General features: G+C 43.8%; 1 protein-coding gene across 5 annotated transcripts in view; it reads left to right on the plus strand.

Moving 5' to 3' along the window:
- Positions 1-26013, plus strand: part of DVL1 (dishevelled segment polarity protein 1) — a 523691-nt gene that overhangs the window by 192654 nt on the left and 305024 nt on the right. For all 5 annotated transcript variants that reach the window (XM_069241071.1, XM_069241067.1, XM_069241072.1 and 2 more), the window contains exon 2: positions 18591-18660. In XM_069241071.1, coding sequence (XP_069097172.1) covers positions 18591-18660 — 70 coding nt within the window. The remainder of the gene's footprint in view (positions 1-18590; positions 18661-26013) is intronic.

The raw sequence follows: 26013 nt of genomic DNA on the forward strand, positions 1-26013 counted from the left end.
TCTTACGAATTTCTTTGTGGCAGCTTTTTAAAAAATAAATGTGGACTTCACTGTCAGATTATGCTTTTCGTGACTCACTCTTCGTGACTTCACCCACTATCCTATGCCTCATGTTGACACCAATTTATGGGTTCCTGGGGTGCATTTTTTCCAATTCCAGCACTTACTAAGCAGTCCTTGATTTGTAGATGTAATAAGGGAAGCGTCCAAAGCTTTTCTTACAAACCGTCGCCATATTTTTAATTCCACTGATCATCCTACAGCTCCTGTCTCTTCAGCTCCTTGTTTTAGGTTCTTTTTCACCCTTTTTCTCTCTTTGTAACTGTTTCATGAATTTCTCGTTCACCTTCTTTCTCCGTTTTCTGCCTTTGTTTTTCTTGCTCTGGTCAAGGTCTAATAATGAAGAAATATAAGCCGCTTCTCCCCAAAATAAGCACTGGTGTCACCCACTTCCGATCACGGGCACAAATTACATAATGCCTTTAGGGAAATATACAGCGCTTGTGAATTGATCGATCTGTGCTTCCAAAAGAGACAGCTGCATGCCAGCCAGAGTCTCTTGTTTAAACGAACAAAGTCTGCGAAGTTATTCTTTTCATTTCTTATTGTTTTCAAGTTAAACAGTTGAGGTAATTTGCTGGAAGCCTAGGTTTTAGAAAGCAGAGCCAAGTGCAGGGCGTGACAATGACCATTTCATGACTCCACCCTGTGGCTTGGTCAGCAATTATGAGGTTATGACTGGGCGGGGGCTGGGGTGCAGTGTTTCTGGAACACCACCATTTTGGATAAAATCACAAATCCACCCTTTGTCACATGGGGAGGGCGTCTGCGGTGGATGAAACTGAAAGAAGAAAGTTACACTAGAAGCAGTGAAAACCGTGATAAAATAGGCCACAGTTACTGATCTTTGAAAATGTAGGGCCAATACAGCAAGCTTTTGTTTGAAAAGGCTGTTCAGCAAAACTCTTTGTCGTGGCATCAGTGAAATGTAAAAAAGGCCAATTGGTGTAGAGAAAAAAAACAATTCTCTTCAGCCAGACTATGATAATCTCCAACAATAGGGTGCACCCTATGAATGATGAGACCGTAGTATCAATGGGGCCCAATATTGAGGACACAATATCAATAATAAAATAACTACAGGTAAGTAAGTCTAGATTTTCTATACTAACACCACAGGTAAATATGCGGTAAATATATGATCAAGGTACATAGATGCAGAGTTAGGTGTAGTAAATCTATACTTCCCTAAATGTACTTAAATTTAGATATTTTGTCTCTCGATATTGTTGTACCACTGTATTATTGGTATCAATATTCAGTAGTGCAGTCCAACAATAAGCATTTAATAATGTTGCTTTGTTTCGTGATGTCATCTTGGGCTTTCAGCTGTTTTGTCACATCATTCATGGAATGAATCCTTTAAGGTCTTGATTATGAGTTCATCATGTGCCTCATTAGTTCACACAGGGATCGCAATTACAAGAAGTGAGGAGTTCATTACACTGGGTAGTTAGAGGCTGAGAGAACGTTTGCGCCCCGGGAGTTTTCGCACATATAATGTTGGCTGGTCAAAGCTTATGGAATTTAATTGGTGAAAAGGTCTAGTAAACACTAGGAAATGTAGATTTTGGTGTGTCATGTTATTCCCCATTATCAGAGGAAAACCTGTAGTAGGTTCTCCTTACTGCACCAAACTGTTGGGCGCTCGCTATCAGTCCCATAGTCTTAGCAAGGTACCGTGATTAAAGTTCTGTCATAAGTAAGACCTCTTGGACCAATGCCAGATTCTCTTCCGTCCTCCATTACTGTTGATAGCAGTGTTTTTATGGCATCTGCATTCTTCCAAATATTTTCATTCTTTTACACCCATTCCACAAGTTTTAGAATCATTAATACTTATGCTTTTACTATTCCTCATAATTAGGTTCTTTATTCACTATCGCTTTCAAAATGCGGCATCTCTGTTCCACTGAATTTATGTGTCGACAACAGGAGCGGGCATAACTTGTGTAATATGTTGTAGCGTAATAATGTAAAATTACAGAAAAAAAAATGCAAGATTACGCTGGATTACATGAGGAGAACAACCCAACATTTAGTGCTATTTTCTTAGCGTAAAATGCCCCCTTGAATCCAAAATGGACCAGAGGAGGCATTTTGCATTAGGAATAGCACTGAATGCAAGAAAACATGAACAGAAGCAGCCAGCAGCCACTCAAGCTATTTCCCCCCCACATTACTCTAAATTACGCAAGTGGATGTATTTGCATACTTTTTCGGAGATTTAATGTCACAAGTGTAATGGGAAATTAACAGCAAAGGCTTTCATAATAATACATAGCTATAATTCGCAGTCGTAGTGCATTGAAAAAAGTATGTGAACTGTGATCCCAAGCTCAGTGGGAGGTGGAGTCAGAGAGCATGGGGAGTGGACTCAGGGAGCATAGAGGTGAGGTTGAAGGGCTAAATATATATATATATTTTTTTTACCTTCAGTTAAGTGCATATAAAATCATGCACACCTTAAATGAAAAATAAGTGCACCTTAAATTAATCAGTGAAAATGCACTATTTTATTCTATGAAACTTCTGTTGGTTAACATTATCACTGCAGATGTTTGTGTAACCAGACAGCCACAGAACTGAATCTTGGTTGGTGAAGTGCAGAATAGTGACTTATGTACTTTCAATACTGCAAGGCCCCAGCCTGTGACAGAAAGCACTGCAAATACGTAAGTCATTGTTTTAAACTTGTGTTACATGCAGTATAGGATAGACTGACACAAAATGCCCAAAAAGATTTAGGTTTAAGATAAAAAAAGCACTCTCAACATATAGATTTCAGGAATACGCAGATTGTACCTAGTGCAAAATATTTGTATTTGTCCATTAAAAGTACTCACTCCTGAACTCAGCTGGTAACATCCTAGCAATACTGCTCAAAAAGGATAAATTTTTATCATCAGGAAGCTTCATGTGACTCCATAAATTAAAGCCAATACCGGCTTCCAAACAGCCTTTACATTTGTAGATTAACCAATTGCTCACATTTACATTTCTTTCAGACAGTAGGCGCTATGACACCAAGGCGTGTTTCTTGTTTACATGTTCATATCAAACTCTGCTTCACACCACAGGAGTCTCTCTCCCCTTTCATTTCGGCAGAGGCATCTCAACTGTCGAAATTTAGCATTCTGGGACGGTTATATTTTAACAAAAAGTAGGGAAACTGTTTTTGTTAAAAACAAAAAACTTGGACACGTTGTGCCCACATATCCTCTGGCTATAATAAAAACATGGACCTAAATATTCGCATATTGAAAGTATACGGGCTATATATGCACCACTTGGCACTTCACCACTGATATTCATATGTTTGCAGACCTACACCCATAACATTACATACTCTCTGCTGCACAGTTTGCCCTGTGATTCAATCACAATTTACAGAAAATTTGCAGTGCATTTTGCAGTATTTTGACGGCAGGGCAAATACTAAATTGGCTTGATGCCTGAACCCACGACCCTCACATCCACCATCTGAAATGCCCAGTATGGGGTAATGTACGGAGTTCCTCCTACTGTGTACTTCCGTCTCAGGTATTCTCGTTTTGACACTTTTTCTGCATGTCCTTAATTTTTTCAACTGTCTAGAGCTACTTCCTTCTGTGTGCAATATGCACTACGCAAGAAAAGTTCTTGCTCGTTTACTCCCAAACCCAATTGATAATTTTGATGTAGGTCGAAGGGGACCAACTTTCCTTTCCCCTTGCATCAGTATCTCCTCCATTCTGGAGCTTGTTCTAATGGTTTACTTTAGAAAGAGGGCTAGGAGTCCCAAAAAGAAAAGCGAGAAACCTGAACTGGATGAGATACTCATGCATTGATTTCAGAAACTTGTGTGTGCTGGTACACCAAACATAGATTTACAGTTGGTCACTTGCAGGCACTTTGAAGTATTTAGGCTAGGTTGGTCACACTTACCCTATGTGTCTGGATGTTTTCAGCTCAGATCACTTTTGGTTCTCATGAGAAGGTTAGGTTAGTGTCCAGTCTTGGCCTAGTTCCTTACCTCAGTAGGTGATGGGAGTCAGAGTTGCTTACTACCCATGCGATCTTCTTTGACTTCTGCAATCACATGTAACAGCTGCTATGGCCCCGCATTACCACTGCATCACGGAACTGTGGCAAAACCAGAAGGAGCAGAAGCTAACTTCGGAGACAAGCATGGCTGACTTAGGAAGCCATTTGAAACACAATGGAGAAATGCCTAGGAAATAGCTTGCCAAGCAGCATAATAGCAGCCACACACTGTCCATTGAAATGGATGACCAGGAAGATGTTGCATGACATGAAAGTATCTGCGCTTATTTTCCCATTTTGAGGGCAGGTAGCCTACCAGATCTGCAGCAGGACCAAAACTGTTCTGCATATGCTTCGTCCCTGCCTTGAATGGCCCGGATGAGGTAAGAACAGATGAAATGGAATGGCTCCAAAACCTTAGATTAATTCAAGCATTCCGCTGATCGTCTTTTAGGCTGCACTGGTGAGATGAAGGCAGGCGAAGGAGCAAGTATATGGAACCCAGTGTAGTTCAGGGTCTATCGCCAACTAGTAAGTGCAATCAGAGTTTCAGAGACCAGGCTAGATATGACGCTTGTCACCAGCCCAGATGAACAAATACATTAACAGTGCTGTAATTTGGAAGGACTTTTCTCCTCTTCCTGTTAGTTATAATGAGGACCATTGAAGCCCATTTCACTCCAAAGCAACGCGCTGCCTGTTTATTGAATCCGCTCTAGGTAGTTTGGCCTCCCACTGAATATTGCCTTACACAATATCAGAGTATATCAGTGCAATAGCGGTGGGTGAAGGCCGAGCACGCGGCTGCCAGCCCTCCTTCCGGGGTGTATTTCGGAGAGGCGGAGTTTATCCTCCAGTTCTTGACATATGGTCCATGAAAAGCCGCCTACTGACCCTGTCTGCAGCTCTCCGCGGCCATGGTTTTGTGACTATATGCCCGTTGTTATCGGGCTGAAACAGTGAAATGACCACGACACTCATTAAAGGGGTAAAAGGCCGCTTTAATAGAACAGGTCTGGAAAAAATACAACCTTGGCATAAAAGCCTCACAAAACTACCCAAACCTCACTAATACAAATTCATCACCTGACCCCTCCCCCTCTCCCTCCCTCTAAACTGACCCCACCGCACTACCCCTTGTCCCATCCCCACCTTGACCCGGCCAACCCATTAACCCATCTGTCCTGCAGTCACCTTCTCCAGTTACCCTTGTCTGTGAAAACTCCCTGCCCTCTCATCTTTTCTGATCTACCCCTTCCCCCCGAAAGGCCTCAGTGAACAGTTAACCCACCCTACCCACACCAGACCTGACTATCAGCGGCAAAAAACAACAAACCCCCCCCCCCATAATTCCAAATGCCCATTACACCATAGCCAACACAAACAAAAGCAGACAAAAAATTAGACCTGCCCTGTTAAAACTTGAAACAGCTAACCACTGACCCAGGGAAAGGAACCAAAAGGAACTGGGAATAACCAATGACCCCCCACCAAGGAAACACCAAAAGGAAGGAAGAATTCCCACGGGAGGGCATGAAGACAAAACGCCCACTGGGTGTGACAACGGCCAAAGAGGCCGCCCACACCCAGCCCCTATCTTTTATCCCCCTGCCCAAAGCACCGCCCTATCCGGATCCCTGACCAATCCCATTTCGGGCTCGTGGATCATTCCACAACAGCCCGATAAGCCCGGGGGGAGACAGGGCTAGCCCTTTGCTCCCCCCAAGCCCCCATCGGGCTGAAACAGTGAAATGACCACGACACTCATTAAAGGGGTAAAAGGCCGCTTTAATAGAAAAGGTCTGGCAAAAATACAACCTTGGCATAAAAGCCTCACAAAACTACCCAAACCTCACTAATACAAAGTCATCACATAACCCCTCCCCCTCCCTCTAAACTGACCCCACCGCACTACCCCTTGTCCCATCCCCATCTTGACCCGACCAACCCATTAACCCATCTGTCCTGCAGTCACCTTCTCCAGTTACCCTTGTCTGTGAAAACTCCCTGCCCTCTCATCTTTTCTGATCTACCCCTTCCCCCGCGAAAGGCCACCCGGGAAAACCCGAGCAGGCGTTTTCCTGCCCCACCCAAACCTATCTACCTATCCCATAAACGTTCCCCCATTAATTCAGCAATTAACAGCCGAAGCTCCAACAAATAGTGTTCATTACCCAAAAACGATAAGTGCACACCATCTTGCCGAAATAATTCAACATCAGAAACCACAATATTCTCGTGTGTAAGAACCGAAAAACCCTGATACTTACAAAAACTCCTCATTTCCCTGTTAATTTTCCTACGCTGCTTCTCTATCCCTTTAAATGAATTAGCGCACCTCCACACCCTTCTCGGCACCAAACTCGTCCAAACGATATGCGTCCCTGACCAACGTTCCTTAATCCTGCATAAATCTAACTTCATGACTTTCAACAAACCAATACCTGACAATGCGACCAAGTCATTCTCCCCCAAGTGTAATACCAATAAATCTGGACAAACCCCTTGTTCCATCCTTTTAGCCAACACATAAAGTAACTCACCCCATCTCATACCACTCTTTCCTACCCAACTAATCTTTATCCTTGTCCCATCAAGCCCCAATTGCCTCCCAAAATGCTGCGATGAAGCTTGCTTCTTCGCCCAGCGAACAAAAGAGTGTCCTACAATCCACACGGCGCACACCTTGTCAGGACCCTCAACGCAACGTACAAGAAAAAATATGTTAAGTAACATACTTGCATTCATGTATACCAAGACCCCTTAGAAAGAAAAACGGAATAAGACATAGCAAAGGGTTAAAGGGTATAGTAAAGACCGATAAGAGCATGAAAAGAATAGATACAACAGTCTGAGAACCCCATAAAAGAAAATCCTACTGCTTAAAAGAACGCACATACCTCTGAAAACATCTCGATCTCCACCTACCCGATTGCTTAATCGACTGGTCTGATTTACCTTGTCTTCTCTCTTCCATGGCAGCCCCAATCCTGAAAGAATGTGTACCGTAGCTACTGGGATCCAAGCCAAACCTCCTGACAGACATCCTCAATACAGCTAACAACTGTGATGCTGACAAATGCGTCCCATCCTGATGAACAAATACAAACCTTGACGCTTGTGGCAACAATGCTGCAAAGGAAAACCAACATCGCACTGGACAATCAATTGATTATTTATCTTTTAATATCACCTCCTGACCCCTCCCCAACTGGTCCCCTTTGGAAACAGGCAACCATATGCAAATGCCTTCAGCTCCAACTTGCACATTCTCATATGTAAGCCCGCCTCTCCCTTTCACACCAAAAAGCTCAGAAATTCAAAATGCCCCATGAAAAAGCTAAGACATACAGAGAGAAAATAAACATACCTCCCAATCCGAAAAACAAATGACGCCCAAACTACCCAACAAAGTCCTCAACATATGAGATGTGATAGGGCGCCTCCGATCACACCTCACACCACCTGACCTAGCCCAACCTGCCAGAATCCTCCTACATAACTCACCTTCCACAGGATCGTAACCCCATAAATACTTACCATGAAAAGAAACCCCAGATAACTTACCCGATATAGTGACCGCCGCTAAACCAGCCTCAATCTATTGCATAACAAAACGAACAGCATCATCCTGTCTCCTAGAGATCACATCAAGCCCACCCGATGGTTGTACCGCACCTGAGTTCAGAAATTCCAACCAAGCCTGAAAATAAGTCCTGCTCGTCGACGGAGCTATAGACTAATGAACTAGCTCCAACATTCTCAATCTCCTACTTCCCACAACTCCCCAGGTATGACCGTCTTCTGAACGTCTGCTCCCGGCGCCAAGCCATGGAATCTCTGCCACTGAAAACGAGATAGGGCATCAGCGATGTCATTATTAATGCCAGGCACATGTCGAGCCTTGAACTAAATTTTGAACTTCAAACAATTCAGCAAGAAAATCCTCAACAACTTAAGTACCTTCTCATCTTTTGCCTTCTGGGAATTAACTAAATGCACCACACTCTGATTGTCCACATTGAAAATGACATTCCTATTGGCCAAAAACCTACCCAAATTGTCAAAGCAACTACTAAAGGAAAAAATTCCAAAAATGCAATGCTAAATTTAGCTCGCTTCCAACTCACAGGCTAGGCCTCTGCCGCCCAATGACCATCCCAGAACAAGCCAAAACCATGAGCACCGGACGCATCCGAAAATATCTGAATGTGCCAAAACCAATCCTCGTCCTCCACCAGCATTGTCACACCATTAAAATCACTCAAGAACACAATCCACATCCGGAAATCTTCCTTAACACATGCCTGAAGGCGAATATGATGATGTGGCAAAAAGGCACCCCGCATCGCAAAACCGAGCCTGCGGCAAAACGCCCTGCCAATCCTTACCACCTTACAGCCAAAATTCAAATGGCCAAGCAACGATTGTGCCTGACGCAACTCCAGCTTGGGTTTCCTCACAGCCTCGTCCAACATAAAAATCAACTGCTGTACTTTGTTCCTAGGCAACCTCACTTCCATTCTATCAGAGTCCAATTCAATACCCAAGAAATTGAGGCATGTTGCAGGCCCTTCCGTTTTATCTCTTGCCAACGGAACCCCAAAGAGAGACATCAAACACTCAAATTCACTCAATGCTCTGCCACAATCCCCAGACTTGGCTCTCCCAACAAAGAAAAAATCATCCAAGTAATGAGTCACTAATCTGCCACCACCCTGAATTTTAAAACACCATTCCAAAAATGAACTAAACATCTCAAACAAAAAACAGGAAACTGAACACCCCATTGGCAACATCCGATCAACATATATGGCCTCCTCGAACTGCATTCCCAATAAGGAAAAATCGTCTGAGTGGACCGGCAACAGTCTGAAAGCTGACTCAACGTCTGATTTCGCCATTTCTGCACCTTTCCCACACTTCCGTACCAACGCAATAGCTTCATCAACCGATGCATAATGTACCATCGAATCTTCCGCTGCAATGAAATCATTGACTGAGGCACCCGCCGGCCATGACAAGTGATGGATCAGCCGAAACTCACCAATCTGTTTTTTAGGGACCACACCCAAAGGGGAAATAGTCAAATTCGGCAATGGCCAATCTAGAAAAGGCCCCACAATCCTGCCCAATTCCAGTTCTTTTTTCAACTTAGCCCTCACCACCTCAGGATATTCCCTTGCCGACTTCAAATTATTAGCCCATCTCCTCAACCTCGGGCCTTGATAACACAACCTAAAACCTTCTGAAAATCCACTAAAAAGAACCTTAGCCTCCTCAGAACATGGATAAAACTGCAACCAATAAGCAACCGCATCAAATTTAATAGGCGTAGGGCCCTTTACCTGCCAATTGCTGCACATGTCCTCTACCTCTGTCACCACCTCTTGATGATGGCCCATGCCAAGATCACTGAAGCCCACCGAAGCATTGGTACGCTGGGTGTCTCCCACCACAATTGGAGCAATCATGTCTAAATTTACATTGCTGTCTATTACAGAGACCGCTGTTGAAGGACCAGCACGCCTCATTAGCTTGAAATTGTCCTCTATGCCTGAAACCCACCCCAACTTGGGTGGGACGCCCCTGAAAGGGCTTATATTGAACCGGTAAACCACTCGCCGTATGCGTTGTGGGCGCATTCCTTGCAGTCCGTAACCACTGCACCCACAATTCGTTATCAATTTCGCCCCACATCTTGGTCGAGTCCATTGCCTTCCTTGCCCTGAATTCTTCATCATACCTAAACCATCCAAAGCCCCCGAAATCCATTTGAGCTCTCCGCACAACGTCCATATACTTTAACAAGGCCACACAAGAATCCTGATGTTTCTCGCAATAAACACTAGAGTAGATTAAAAAGGCCGACGTCCAATTCTCTATCGTGGTTGGGACTCTAGGCCTCCTAGCTAATTCCCATTCCTCTTCCTTTGACCCTTCTTTCGCCTGAACCTCCCTATGAAGCAATTTAAAAACATCAATGAACTCCCCTTTCCAAAAGTTTACCTTCAAATTCAGAGTGAGATGCGCCCCCAAAGGCATCAACACTCCCATATAAGGCAGCTTCTTGGACTTATCCCCACCCCCCACTTCATCCCCACCCGTATTAACACCTGTAGCCGTCTTACCACCCTCACCCGACTCAGTTTTTTTAACTGACACATCACCATTACCTCCACTTACCTCCAACTTACCATCCACCTCTGTGACCGAACTCACCTGAATGGATGCATCCACCTTACCCATCCTTTGCTCCCTTGAACCACCCATAGCATTCAAAGCCCTTGTCTGACTCAAACCCCCCAAATTCTCCCCCAACTCATGCACCCTCCCAGAACCAACAAACCCATCCTCACCTCTCAGCAAGTTGCCAGCCGACACATCCCGGCGGTGAGCCTTAGAGTGGCTGCCCTGGACTACCCCAGGCATGTCTCCTGCCATCACAACCCGCTGCCGTGACATGACTGGTTCTTCCATGTCGTCCTCATAATCAAGTAAGTCTTCCTCCATAGAAGCCCAACCAGCACCAGCGCCCTGGCTAGTGAATGGCTGTGCATCGTTGACTCCAGCTGTCTCCTCCGATGTCGGGTAAACCGCTCCAGGTTTAACCCTCCCTTCAGGCCGGTGTTCTGAAGGTGCCCTGACCCTCACTGGCATGCTCTGCTCACCAACCATCCGCCCAGACCGCTGGTGACTCGCCTGCACCTCATGTCCGCTCGAAGCATGGGACGTGTCACACCCAGAGGGTCCCTCACCACTATCAGGATGCCAAAAATCTAAGCTAACGTATGCCCTACCCATTGCACCAGTACTACACGCCTCACCACACACAGAACCTTTAAACACAGCCCCACTATTATCCACTAACTCAATCTGCTCCCCCTAACCGCAGAACAGCCTGGTTACCTACCTCCCAAGACTGCACACTATGCAGCATTGGACTGACCACTCTCGGAATCCACTGCATAAAGCTGCCACCCTTCTGACTAAAAAGACCTACATTCCCTTTTTTTTCTTGCACTAAAACACTACCTTGACTTACCTGAACCTCATCCTCATCATCAGAAATAACCACTACCTCATTCTCAACATTACAAAGGGGCGCGGCCATCTTGACTGGCGTGCCCAACATCCTTTTCTCTAAGTCTGAAAAATGCTGAGAATCTACACTGGGCGCCGCCATCTTTGACGTGCCTACTAATGGCCTTTCCTTTAATGCATGCAGATCGCGCTTGACGCCTCTTTCTAAAGGCACTCGAGCTTGTTTTGATGCTCCGATCCGCGCATGCGTGAATCGGACCTGAGCCCCCATGCGGTCGCCCACCTTCACCGCAGGTCCTAGACTGGAGCCTCTGCCTCCCGCCGTTACGCGCCGCAACAAAGAAGAACCTTGCAGCCTGGGCAAGCTACTGATCCCACGCCGCCGCACACCGCCCAGAGACTGTGGAACCAACACAGCGTCCCTGACAACCTCCTCCCTTTCAGGTGAGCGCGCAACCTTTCTACCGGTGGCGCTCTTAGCTCAAAACTTCTTGAAGGTCTTTACCGGAGATGTACATGCCGCTACATTAGCTGAAACTCCATCAGCTGAAAGCCGTTTAGGCCTTCGTAGGCCCACCCAAGCCTCCTCAAGCACACCTTCTTTTATCAAATCCTCCCGCCCTTCGTCCTGCAATACTTTAAGGGCTTTTACAACCTTACTCTGCTCCATAGTTTTAAAAGCTTAAACACCACTAAAAAATATCGAAAAAAAATCCGCCCACAAAACTTTATACCGCCTCAACTTGCCTCCAAACACGCCTCACTAGCAACTCCTGACAGAAGACACACGAAGACAAAACGCCCACTGGGTGTGACAACGGGCAAAGAGGCCGCCCACACCCAGCCCCTACCTTTTATCCCCCTGCCCAAAGCACCGCCCTATCCCGATCCCTGACCAATCCCATTTTGGGTTCGTGGATCATTCCACAACAGCCAGATAAGCCCGGGGGGAGACAGGGCTAGCCCTTTGCTCCACCCAAGGCCCCATTGTGTAGCATTGTTTGCTGTGAATTTAAAGGAAGCAGGTTTTGCTTTTCCGTTACGTTGCAGCTGAAGCCTTGAAGGCCTATATAGGAGGCCTGCAGCGGCGCCAGGGTTTTAGGGACCCAGAAGACTTACGTGGTGGCTGTTCTTTACTACCTAGCCAAGGAGCAGAGCGGCTTTTGTTTGTATTAGTGGCCCATGGTGTCCTTGCTATGGCACTGGACGGAACAGTGCCCATTTTCTGTACTTGCCTTGGAGTCCCACCTGGCTTTGGACAGTATCCTGTGACGTAACTGACGTAGGAGCCTTGGGGTAGGTGCAGGTGTCAGCGCAGACTACCATGACGTGTCATGACGTCTCCCGCCCTTATCCACCTCTCCCTCGCCAGTCTGGTGAGAACCTTTCCTCCTCAGACAGATCCCGAGCCGTGAGTGACAGGCCGCGAGCAGCCCTGTCACTCCAGCCTTGGCCCTTGCCTGCACCTTGGGCTGGTGTCTCAGCCGAGCTCTCGTCTTACCGGTCTGAAATAACCCCGTCAGGTGAGGCGCGTTCTCCGCACCACGCTGGCATGTAAATAATGCGGCGAAGCTGTAACGGGATATGACAAGCCTTGCTCACCCCTGTCAGAAGGAGCCACATTTGTCGACAGTTTTGTTTTCTACTACCAGATATGTCGTGCCCTGGGGTAACCAGCGTGTATCTTCATGCCTGCCAGCTCTGCACCCTAACGTGGAACACGCCGACGGGTGGAAATAGGAAGCAATGATGTGCCACCGTTAGATTGAGAGATTCCACTGTTCCGCCATAATGCAACACTTTTTATTCGCCAATTTTTAGATCTGGCCCAGAGACAGTTTTTTAGATGCCTCGTTAAACCTATGTTTTACAAAAAAAGTGCATAGACATGTATAAATAAAAAGATTTATTTTGCTTCGGTGTTTCGCACTATTAGTGTTGGTGTTTTTCCTTCTCAAATATCCAAAACAAAAGACTGCACTTCAGTGGCACGGCGTATGTGCGTGAGCTTCTGCAACTTTTTTTGCATGTGTTCGCAAAGAAAAAAGTACGCCTTGATAAGCCAGTCCAAATGGCATTGCCAATGCCGGCAGGATGACTCAGAGAGGCGAAAGTTTGCTGTTCAGACAGGCAATGATCTGGTGATCAGGAATTCAAATTCCAGCAAGGCAGAATTAGCCTTCCATCGTTCTAGTCAGTAGATTGACTACCATAAACAGAGTACTGGAAACATCTGTTATTTTCACTGCATAGAGTGGCAGGTGTGGTAGGAAGCACTATATAAAAATAGAAGTTCGTTTTATTACACTAAACATAACTACATCATAGTTAATTACCTCTGCTAATAATTACACTGAACCAAAGCATGAATTAGCATAATTTCCAATTCTTATTTTATTTCCCATGAGAGCAAGTGCTGGAAAATAAGTATTTAAGATAACAGACGCACAGTAGCTGTAAAGGTCTCTGTAAAGAGCACTACTGTTGTTCTGTGTCTTATAGGAAGTCAAAGCAAGGTTCCCAAACTTGTTGGATACTCCCTAACAAGGCAGCAAACTCTTATGCCGAGGCTGCAACTGACGCAGAGCTCCTTCTAATTCTAACTAAAATGTATAATAATTGGTGCATTATCATTTTTCAGCCAGCACAGTCACATTATATTGTGAATACATCACAGAACCAGTAATTCTTCTCCTTCAGTGACTCTCTGAATCAGTGTCCTAAGGTTAGGGTTTTGAACATTTTGGCAAAGGCAAATATGATGAAAACCTCAGCAAATGAGAACACTCAGATGTAGCAGAGTGAAGTCTGAATCACATTTGATGATGACATAGTATTCTGCATATACGATAGTCTTAAGTTTAAAAACCTATACGACCATATTCATAGTATTATCTGTCCCATCATTAATAAGCTGTTTTGTTTCAAAGTGTATAAATAAATATTACAGCACGAACACTGGCCCCTGAAAAATCACTCATCTTTAGGAATAGTGACCACCAATCCTCTCTTCTGATGGGCCTGAAAACTATAAAACGTGCTTTCTTTCTTAAAATATTTGTTTAGAGCAATCTAGTATCTCCTACAATTCGAGCTGAAGTAGATATTTCGCTGGTGTGACAACTTGTGGTTGAGTTATAGTACCTGCATAGTTGTACATTGATCAGGTAAAGGCAGCAGTGATCTCATACAATGCGCACTGGTGTAAATATCTCAGTGATGTGATAGATTGTGGTGGAGTTGTCCTCCCTGATCCATTGTACTTGTGGAAGGAGACAGGTGCAGTGACTGACTTTTCCAAGCAGCCTGGTGTCATGTTTCTGATAGGGATGAACAAATTAGAGGAACTTAGGCTACACCAATATTAGACCTGACACCCTTGGATGGTAGTTCCCCACACGTTTTGCCTCCATGCCCCCAGTTTTGCTGAATTTGTTTTCGTTGGCTTTAGGTTTCTGTGCACGTTACCACTGCCAAGTAGTGCTGAAGTGCTTGTGCCCTCTTCTTAAAACATGGTAAAATTGGACTGCATTTAGTTGGGACATTTGATTTATTTGTAAGTCTCTTTTAAACAGTACTATCTGTACACAGGGCATGGAAAGTATATGCTACTGGTGAGGCTGCAGCACTAATTTTACCATCCACTAAAGAAGCTCTTTAAAACACATCTCAGACATGCCACTGTAGCCTTTAGTGCAGTTTAAAACTGTCATGCAGATCTGGCAAAATAAATCTTTTCCCTAGCCTAAATCTTCCTTTTTAATACTTACAAGTCACCCTTAAGGTAGATCCTAACGGCTCATACCAAGGGGTGCGTGGTATTAAAAAAGTAGGACATGTGTGCTTAAGTTTTACATGTCCGGGCAGTGAAAAATTCTAAAGTCGTTTTCACTTTGGTAAGGCCTGTCGCTCCCACTGATTAACAAAGTTACCTTGGTATATTTTATAAGTGCTAACTCTGGGTTGGGCGCAGTTAGGCCTATGTTCTTTTAACTCGAATAGTAATTTAAACTCCTCTTTAATGCTGAAGTCACATTTTCAGGCACAACTCTGAAGATACCACTTTTAGAAAGTGGCAATTTTTCTGCATAACCCAAGTGTGCCTTTTTGTCAATGTCCAGTCACATGACTGTGAATGGCTTTGCTTTTGGGAGTTTGTGTATCCCTCCCAGACAGTGACACAGAGGGGGACTAGTTGTGAGAAGGATGGGTGATCCTGCCAGTATGGCTGGGGGTGAAGCTGTACCCTGCCACCAATTACAGGTCAAAGGGCCTTGCCTCTAGCACACACAAAGGAACCTGACACCAGCCTTCTTTCACCCCAGAGCGCTTGGAGCCTAGGTAGAGGAAGGGAAGAACTTTCCAAAGCCAGATGTGGGTGTAGGACATGATGTCCCACCACACACAAAGGCTGGCACCAGGTAGAAATATTGGAGCCCTAGAAACTCTCTTTAGAACACTCCTTGATCTGTGGAAGATTCATAGGAAGGACTGCCCTGCTGCCAGAAGGATTGCCCTGCTGCTGAAAGGACCACCTTGCTGGTTACTGTCTGAAGAAGGAGGAGTGGACCTGCTTCTTGAACCCAGGGCCACCAGAGTGACTCCCAAGGGCTAGTTGCCTGGCCACCTGGGTGAGCTACACTGACATAACAAACTCCTCAGGCCTTGAACTCTGCTGCTTGCCTCTGCTGGAATGAGTTCAAACCCCACAATAGCTTCCCCGAGGTCTTGGACCCTTGGAGTGTTGCTACAGTGGCATCCTCCTACCAGAATCCAAAATCTGGAACCTAGGAAAAACTTCACCAAAAACTGCACAGAGAACTGACAGAAGACCAGGACTTACCCTCATGCCGATCTGTCGAAGGTGCATCGTCGGTGGGATTGACAGCAAATCCTCTACAGTTGGAGCTCCAGACAGTGGTATCGGGTCTCTTGAAGTTCTTTTCGGCTACATCTTGCAACCTCATCCGGCAGTGTGAATCTGGGCTCCATAAAAACCTGTAAGCCCGAAGGTTGATATCTTCACCAGGCTTGACAACGACCAGCACTTCCTGAACGACGATTACCTCCTCGACCCGATAATCCGGCATTTCCTGCCAAGAGTTTTTCCTGCCATCGTCAATGGTTTCACTGAGACTTTGTCTAGCAGCTCCCTTTCATTGACAACCTCTCAGCTACAGATTAATGCCTTGCTCTGCTGAGGCTCTACCCTCTCTACAACTTTTTATTGAAATTTCCTCTAACCCTGAAGTTAAACTGAAACTGGACCCAATCCACGCCATGGATCTGACCCACACTCAATTGTATTCAGCCCTACCTTTGGATTTTCCCCTTTCTAGCGTGACCAGATGCCCAAAGTTGATGTTTCGATCTTTTAGAACTGAATTTTACTGAAAACTTTAAAATTCATAACACTAGTTCTATCGATTGGATTAAATTCCTTTTGGTGTCATTCTATTTGCTAAAATGCCTCTATTTTTCTCTATTGGTCTGAGATTTGTATTGGCTGGTGTTTTCAATTTATTACTGTTTGTGTGCTGCATAAATAATTTTCACATTGCCAGGTACATCTTAAGGATTTTGGGGGCCCTGGTCTAAATGTATTTCTGGGGCCGTTGTTCGGAACAGCTTTAAATTTCAATCCAATTTCAGCTCTTTTATGTCCTGTTTGGCTAGGTTACTACAGTGCACAGGCAAAAAAGTCCAAATTTTAAATGTGTTTATATCTAATATTCAGCGATAGTAACATGTGTTTTCAATATTGTAACACAGCAGTAACACTCTAATATTACTGCAAGTAATCTCTGTGACACCCTTCATTTTCTTATATATGAGGCCTTGCTTTGAGCTAAAACAACCTTTATTATGGATGTTGCATGAAACATAAACACAACATTTCTCTGCAAAATGTCTGCAATAGACTCTGACCCCCATATTGAAAATACATTAAAGGAAAATGGTATTTTAAACAATCTGTTAAATAATTATTCATGGTCATCAGAGCAAGACTCTATGCAGAGCAGAGATGGCTCTATCCGGGGGCTCTCTGAAAGGCTGGGGTGCTGGGCCAGAGCCCATTCTGCACATGCCTTAAAATGTCCCTGCACATTGCCCCTAAGTTAAGCCTGACTGCTTTTGGCCAAGAGCTATGAGAGGGTTAGGCACATGTTCATTTAGTCAGATTTGTGGTTCACCCTGATGAGGAGTGTGTTTATTATTTGAGTTGGACTTCCACCCCTCTCAACCAATACCCCAATTTCTTACATCCGGCTTTAGAAGGCTTTTTTCAAACACCAAATTTGTGTGTCTGATGCATGGATGGATGGTCCTACCACTCTCTCATTCAAGGTTTGAGGATAAGCTTTATGCTGTCTGAATGTTGATTACCAGAGGGTTGTTGGGGGGAGGGGGGAGGCAGCTTCAGTAGTTATTCTGGACATTCTCTCAAAAACTTTCAAACTGGTCATATGGAATTTGATTCTTTGCTTCACTTGAAGCTAGAGGAGGTATATGAAGCTGGGTTTATATGGCCCTTCGTAGCTAAAAGGAACTGTGTGATTTGAGTCTAAAAAATGCACTTTATTTCATATTGGAATATTTATATTTTGATTACTTGTTTCTGCATTTCTAATGGTACTGGGCATTTGTGAGTTTTACTAAGAATACAGGTTGGTAAGCACAATTAATGCTTTCTCTTTGTCTGTAGCGAGTTCAAGTTGTTGTCTCCTCAGAGGGGAAGTCCTTTTCTCACACACCTAATGATTCTGAATACGCTTTTTGCTAATCGTTAGTCAGATCACATCAAATGTATTTGTTATTAGTTGTCAATATAAAGGTTATGTCTGGAAATGGCTGCAGTGTAAAGCAATATATTTAACACCATACTAAACTCCTAAAATATCTGAACAAATACATATTGTATGCCTCAGAGAGTGCTAAAGCACTCACGGAACATCCCTTTGGATATGAAGGCAATTTCAATGGCATTTTTGAGTATGTGAAGTAGTACTCGTAAAATGGGAACAAAAGGGTGAATATTTAGGGACCCTTAATATACAATGAATACAAATAGAAAGTACTGTGCCCTCTTTCTACGTTTACCTATGGGCGGTGGACCATGTACTGCCTATTTACCATGGGATTTATGAGTATGTGAAATAGTGCGCCTAAAATGGGAATATTTAGGAACTATTGGTATACAATTAGTATAAAAAAGAAAGGACTGCGCCCTTTTGTCAAGTTTACTATTAAACATTTGGACATTTGGTGGCCCATTTACAAATTTATGAATATGTGCTGTTTTACTCCAGTAGTACCACCTCACATGCTCACAAATGGAGTTGAGAATGGATTCCTGACCGCCTCGTTAATCATATTGTGGCCTATTTTTGCGACCCTAAAAGCCATTGATTTTTTTTTTACTGAAATTTGTTCTAACTGTCAATGTTTTGTGTTTTCAGGGTTGTGAAAGAAGAGATCTCGGATGACAATGCAAAGCTTCCGTGCTTCAATGGCAGAGTGGTCGCCTGGGTACGCCTTTCTTACTTCTTGTTGCAATGAGATAGGAGTCAACTCCTACTGCAGTTCTTCATGTTTAAACGTCTTTAAGCAGCACCACTGTGCTGGACATGGTTAGGAATGGGAGGGTCTGATAATGACAAAGTACTGAAGTATTTATGTAGCATTCACACCTGTTTTTGGGCCACCATAAGCTAATTTTAGAAGGGTAGCATGCTAACCTGTGGGGGAGGGCATGGTTTGCAGAGTGTTATATTTGTTGTGATCCTATGTGGGAAGCACTTTAGTGTCAAGCAAGATTGACCAAAGAAGTACTTTTACTTGCCTTGGAACTCAGTGCCTGCCAGTTTAATGTGGAAGGGGGTGTGAGAGACTGGTGGTGAAAATACAGTTGGACTTAGGTAGTGGTTGCAATTCCTGTGCTGGATTTCATGTGCTAGAGGCAAAGGGAAACGGCTTGCATCAACAAGGATGATCACTGTTACAGTTAGTCCAGATGGGGCCGTGGATGCAGAGTGACTAAAACATAAAGACAGCAGCAAGGTAGCTACTTAGCCATAGCAACAGCAGAGGTCTGTGTGCGGTTGGACCAAATAAAGGGTTGCAGGGATGGGAGGGGAAATAATCAGATATGGTCCAGTAATACGCACAAACTTCATTTGGAGGTTGACAGGGGATCGCACCTCCGATGGCTGGCTCGCTCCTTGCAACCTCTGGCACTGCCTTTGCGACCCATGGTTTCAGTGGTTGCACAGGCCATACTAAGAACAGAAAGTACACAGTGCCTTTACCAGCACTGTTTACTTTCTGCATCTCTCCCTGCGACCTGGGACGTTAATGTTGTTCATTTAAACAAACGTATTCAGCAGTGCAATTCACCCTCTCCTCATTAAATAAAATAAATTACCTACAATTTAAATAACATTTCCAGTCTGTCATTAATATAAAACATGTAAGATGATGTGTTTGAATATAAACTTCACCTCTGTGTTTTACAATAATGAATACGTTCAGTTAATAATAAAATTCACATTCCAAATATGTTCTGCATGAATTAATAGAGGTGGACAATACCAGTATATTATGTTCTTGCAGAATTAAAAGTATAAACTGTAATGTAAATAATTTGAGGTCCCAGTGTTTCTTCTTCCAGCAGACACATCCTTTTTCATGCAGAAATCCTCTTATTTAAATATATAGTTGGTATAAATAATATATATTTATCTGTCTTAGTAACTGTTATGTTAATATGTAATTGTGGGCATAGGGGGATCGGCAGTGCCAATTATCATGATGTTATGTTACAATACTTGCTGGGAGGATTCCGTTTCAAGGACCATATGATGTCACTTTCTATGATGTCACTGTGTCAACGTGGGGTATGATGTCACTTCCACTCCCCCTGGCATTTTTGTGAATTGACGCTCATGGTAATGCTAAAGACAGAAATGCCATCATATGAGAACAATCGGGCCCAATGGGGAAGAAGTGGAGTTTGTGACATGAGCTGTAACCATTCATCTTGTTTACTGGCAGCAATATAGTAGATGAACTTTAGAATCATTATGCAACCTTTCTGAAGTCTACGTAAGATCAATGATAGTGGTACAGTTGTGTATTGCATAAAATAGGTGTAACAGTATGAATTTCACAAGTAAAATCAGAGACCAGTTCATTACTTATGTGTGGATCTTGATCCACTGGATGGGGTTCTATTTCTCTGCCTGTACCCATAACTAGTGTGATTTAGTCCAAGAATCTCAGCATTTAAATTTTGAAGTGCCAACATCTTGTGACAATATTAATGAGTACTACAATATTGTGAAATTAAGTATCACTAGCTTTACTATACTTAACTCAACAAAAATGTAATTTGACAATATCTATCTCCTCAACGTCCACAGACTTGTAGTTAAGACTAGTAAGTATATGTCTATCTATATATACACACAATGATGTGAAGTTAGTAGTAAATCTATACCAACCTTTATTTATGGTAGTTCACAGTAGTTTGTTATTGTGTTAGTTGATCTTCTGAACACAATATTCTGGCACGTCGGAATTTTTGTACTTGATATTCTGGCATACAAGCATATTGTGTGGAACTCCATAAAGCACCTCCACTAAATTCACAGACTGGTGAAGAACCATTCGGCAGAGATGTGTACTATGACTGTGGCCCTCATTATGACAGGTTGCAGTGGTTGGACCGCCGCCAATTTGGCAGTCCAACCGCCACATTACGACCGCGGCGGTAGCGCCGATGTCTGACTGCCAACACCGCCGTTTTTCCTCTGCAGGAGGGTCTGGCGGTGATGGCAGTCCTAATCCACCGGGGCAGCACTGCAAGCAGCGCCGCCCTGGGGATTACAACCCCCCTCTCCGCCAGCGGTTACATGGCGGTAACCCCGCTATGTAAAACTGGCGGAGACGGGGTGCAGGGTGCCCCAGGGGGGGCTCTGCATTGGCCATGCACTTGGCATGGGCAGCCCCGTTGCAAAGTTCACTGTCTGCTCAGCAGACAGTGAATTTTGCGACAGCTGCTGGTGCACCCTACGTACTACAGCATTGCCGCTGGCTCTATTACAAGCCAGCGACAATGTTGTAGACAGTTTCCCTCTGGGCCAGCGGGCAGAAACTCTGTTTCCGCCTGCTCACCCAACGGGATACTCGTAATGGGGCCGGCAGGGAGGCAGCCGCACTGGCGGCAACCTCGCAGTCAGGACTTTGGCGGACAGGCTTGACGTCCGCCAAAGTCATAATTACCCCCTACATCTTTTAATTCCTTCTTTTTTGGCGTGTTGGATTGCGGCTCAAATCTTCTTTGTCACAGTGTCAGGTATGTGTCCCCAGCATCTGGACTTAGGCAGCGGAAGGGTGCTCTTACGGATTCTGATGAAGGTATGCACATTTTTATGTCCTGTTTCCCAGAACCTCGTTCTCCTGCCCATGCATCTCCTGTCATACACAACTTAAGCACACCTATTACTATTCCACATGATAGCTCTCTTTTTCTCCTGGCTTGACCAGTCTTGGTCACTTAGAGACTCCCTAAGTCCTTCTGTTGGTGACGGCAATATTTTATTACAGATGTCAAAAGTGTATCAGAGGTGATGCTGATTACAGAGACAGCCAGAAATGATGTCCACGTCCGTCTCTGGAGCTTCCACTAACATGAGCTCTAGGCCGCATTTAGGAACAAATGCTAGACAAGCTATGGGTTCACCATATACCTCCCATTAGAACAACTGTTGAAGAAATTATCCTACTAATAACCCTAATAAGTTTGATAGATGGGCCACTTTTAGCACTGATTAATCCATTTTAAAGAAACTACTGCAAAGGGAGCTTTCTGGCATGTCTCCTTCGACTTTCAAAACAAAAGATGCACGTCCTGCATTTTAAATCACTTCTTATACGAGTTTGGGCTAAGCAGTTGGTCTCACAGCCCCAAAAAAGAGATTCTGCATGCTGTGTTGGCGCCCCCTTCTGACTATAACCAGAGACAGTTTTTGTGTTGCCTAATGGTTTGCGCCTCCTGCCAGGTGCCACAGTGAGCCATATGTAGGATTTAGGAGGTCCTAACACCAAAGTGGTGTAATTGAGCCTTTTCTAGATCTTACCTGAATTGTAAGACAAGACTTAGGATTTACTTTTTTGTACTTTTTCTGCTTGGAAGCCATAATGTGGGTTGCCACCCCTGCCCAAATGTAACTCTGGTCTTACCATGCGACTTTAAACCGGTAAAAACTAGAGTTCTGCAGACTCTGAAACACCAATAAAAATACTTCATCTGATTCAGCTTTAAAGCTAGTGAAACATTTACAAAAAGTCCCTCGGAATATGTACTAAATTAGAGGGGAATTACATAAAGCTTGGAAACATTCTGTAGAAGATAGATTAAGGGGGTACTTGGTTACCATATCATTGATATATATTTAGTGGCATTGCTGCCACAGGCTGGGCCCGATGCACCGTTAACATGCCTGTACAGGCGTACAGGTGCAAGTATATGTGGAAGAGAACAGTTTTGGTTGTTGTGGTCTCTGTAGTGCGGATGATATTGTTGTTACTGAAGAGGTGTCCCAGTGATACATCTGATTCTGTGTATCGGCATACGGCAGAGCATGCATGCCACCAAACTGGTGCAGTGAATGCATTGGGTAGACAGCCTCAGTATGGCAGCATTAGACCAGAGTGTAGCTGGTAGTGCATATCGTCAGCACTGCATGGGTAGGCTCTGCATACATTTACCAGGCCTGCTTGAGGGTCAGACATGTGCTTCGTTTGTGGCACAGTGAGCAAGGGCTAAGAGGGAAAGTGTATCCTGACACATACTGAATAGTTGATGGTCACCTAGTCATCTTGTGAAGGTGGCTCCTCTGAGGGTTTGTCACAGAAGACCACTCAGGGATCTACAAAGCCAGATCTCTGTGAAAGGTCATAAAGTCTTGAAGGGTCCTCAAAGGGACATTACAAGTGTAGATAATAAGAATGGATGAGCGATAACAACCTTTGCCTTATTTCATCAGACTGAAGTGTAAGCAGATGGAAAGCCCAACCATCCTTACACTTGTCCACTAGCTGTTCTCTGCTGGTGCCACACAATTTTTGCAAGTAAGTAAGACACCTGGAGGATGACCTTTTGCCAGGTTTATTTCTGATATTGATTTTGTAGGGGCATTGAGGAGCATTAAAAGTAAGATTGGCAAGCCTGCTAAACATAACATGTATTTGTAAAGCATACAGAGGTATTTTGGTGCGTAATAACAGATGCGTATTGTTATCCAACTCAATTATAAACCTCAGAAGGAAGAAAGGCTGAGTGGACCCACCAGAATTTGTGAGCATGAAGTCAAACACAGGCGCCTCCATTGGAAGCATTGGTCCAGTAAGCAAAGCAACCAGACCCCACGTAACCTTTTCTTATTACAGGATCATAAGGTTGTGCACCTTTTATGTGGGTAATAGCCTGTAAAACAAGCTATTACTGATATTCCTGATCAAAGTGAGAGGTTTGAGATGAAACGTTTAGCCTTCAGAGCATCCTTCACTCCCCAAGGCAGGAAAGTACTTCAGTCATGGAGTATCTCATTGACAGTAATGGGAGGGTTTAGTCAGGTGCATTGTAACAGCACATATGCCAAAATTTGGGTATACAGGATGAAGATTTAGATTTAGAAAAAATTGGATAATTTAATTCCCACTGCAACTTGCATTAACCTCGATGCATTGTTAAGCAGGAAGAAGCTGAAATAAAGTCATTGTTAGCTTTAAAATCCCTGTCCCTGTCCATGTAGGGAGCATTGGTGTGTATGTAATGCAGTGAATTATATTGCACACATTAAAAATGCATGTTCACTTTGATTTATTACTGTAAGAATGGAAAGAAAAACGGTACCATGAATATAATTGAATTAATAAACATTCATAAACGCACCGTAGGTTCTATAGCCCAGATTCAGCAGTCTTGTAACTTGTGTTTTCATGAAGTTGGTCCATAGTAAATATTGGATTTTCAGTGCAGTGCTGGAATGTAAGCAGATCCCGCCAGATCCCGGTTTTTGCAGCTATTTCTGAGCCGACTGGGGAAATATGCTGAATATGTTGTCTGTAATTTTCCGACACTAAGACACAATTCACCAGTGCCAGCCTGTTGTCTGTTTTCCATTCCTTTGGTGCAGCAACCTGTGGGTAGGAGGGGAGGGGACGTTCTTCTTTTCGCTTCCAGTTTAGCAGAAAATAGAGGCCTGATTTAAAGGGCCATCAACCCTTCTTTTGTTCAAGTACCATCCTGTCTAGGAGCCATCTCGAGCCGATTCTCTAGATGGTAATGGAATCGAAGGAAAGAAAAGGAAAACAGTTTATCACTCTCTTTTGCAGTTTTATATAGTGTACACTTGACCCCAAGGAACTGGTACACTTTACATGAGTGCCAGTTAAATTGCACAAAGACGCATTCCCTTTTTCAGACATGAAGCGATTAAGTGATTTGCCCAAATTCATAGGATGTTGACCCAGTGCCTAGACTCGATCCCAGTTCCAGAGTCACTAACTCTGGCCGTAAAACCACATTCTCTCCTCTCACTAGAACTGCGAAGAAACTATAACTTGGAGGCAGGTTTTTCACTTTGTTGAACTCTGCTATGTAAGAGATATGCATGCATTATATGAATGCCAGATGTATCTGTGCGTATGAGTAATTACACAAATAATGATTTAAATAGCACTTACTATTTATTTTTATTTAATTCTTTTATAGCACTATTCATCATAGGGTGACAGCACTTTACATTACACACAGACACAATAAATAAATGTTTAACCCCTTTGCTTTCAGGCCTTTCCCCCTCAGGTGCCAAGCCCTTTTTTGGCTATTTGGGGTAGTTCGCGCTTAGGCCCTCATAACTTTTTGTCCACATAAGCTACCCATGCCAAATTTGCATCCTTTTTTCCAACAACCTAGGGATTCTAAAGGTACCCAGACCTTGTGGGTTCCCATGAAGGACACCAAGAAATTAGCCAAAATACAGCGAAAATTTCGTTTTTTGTTTTTAAATGGGAAAAAAGGGCTTCAGAAGAAGACTTGTGTTTTTTTTTCCTGACAATGGCATCAACAAAGGGTTTGTGGTGCTAAAATCACCAGCTTCCCAGCTTTCAGGAACAGGCAGACTTGAATCAGAAAACCCCATTTTCAACACAATTTTGGCATTTTACTGGGACATCCCCCATTTTTACTATTTTTGTGTGCTTTCAGCCTCCTTCCAGTTAGTGACAGAAATGGGTGTGAAACCAATGCTGTATCCCAGAAAGCTAAACATTTCTGAACAGTAGACACAATTCTGCATTCAGCAAGGGTTAATTTTTGTAGATCCTACAAGGTTTTCCTACAGAAAATAACAGCAGAAATAAAAAAATATTGAAATTGAGGTGAAAAAAACAGCCATTTTTCTCAACGTTTTACTCTGTAACTTTTTCCTGCAATGTGAGATGTTTGAAAGCAATATACTGTTACGTCTGTTGGGAACTTCTGGTTGCACGGATATATAGGGCTTGTAGGTTCATCAAGAAACCCAGGTACCCAGAGCCAATAAATGAGCTGCATCTTGCAATGGGATTTCATTCTATGCCGGGTATACAGCAATTCATTTGCTGAAATATAAAAAGTGAAAAAAAGGTATCAAGAAAACCTTTGTATTTCCAAAATGGGCACAAGATAAGGTGTTGAGAAGCAGTGGTTATTTGCACATCTCTGAATCCTGGGGTGCCCATACTAGCATGTGAATTACAGGGCATTTCTCAAATAGATGTCTTTTTTACACACTGTCTTACATTTTGAAGGAAAAAATGTAGAGAAAGACAAGG

The sequence above is a fragment of the Pleurodeles waltl genome, chromosome 6 (genome assembly GCF_031143425.1).
Source record: "Pleurodeles waltl isolate 20211129_DDA chromosome 6, aPleWal1.hap1.20221129, whole genome shotgun sequence".
NCBI lineage: Eukaryota > Metazoa > Chordata > Amphibia > Caudata > Salamandridae > Pleurodeles > Pleurodeles waltl.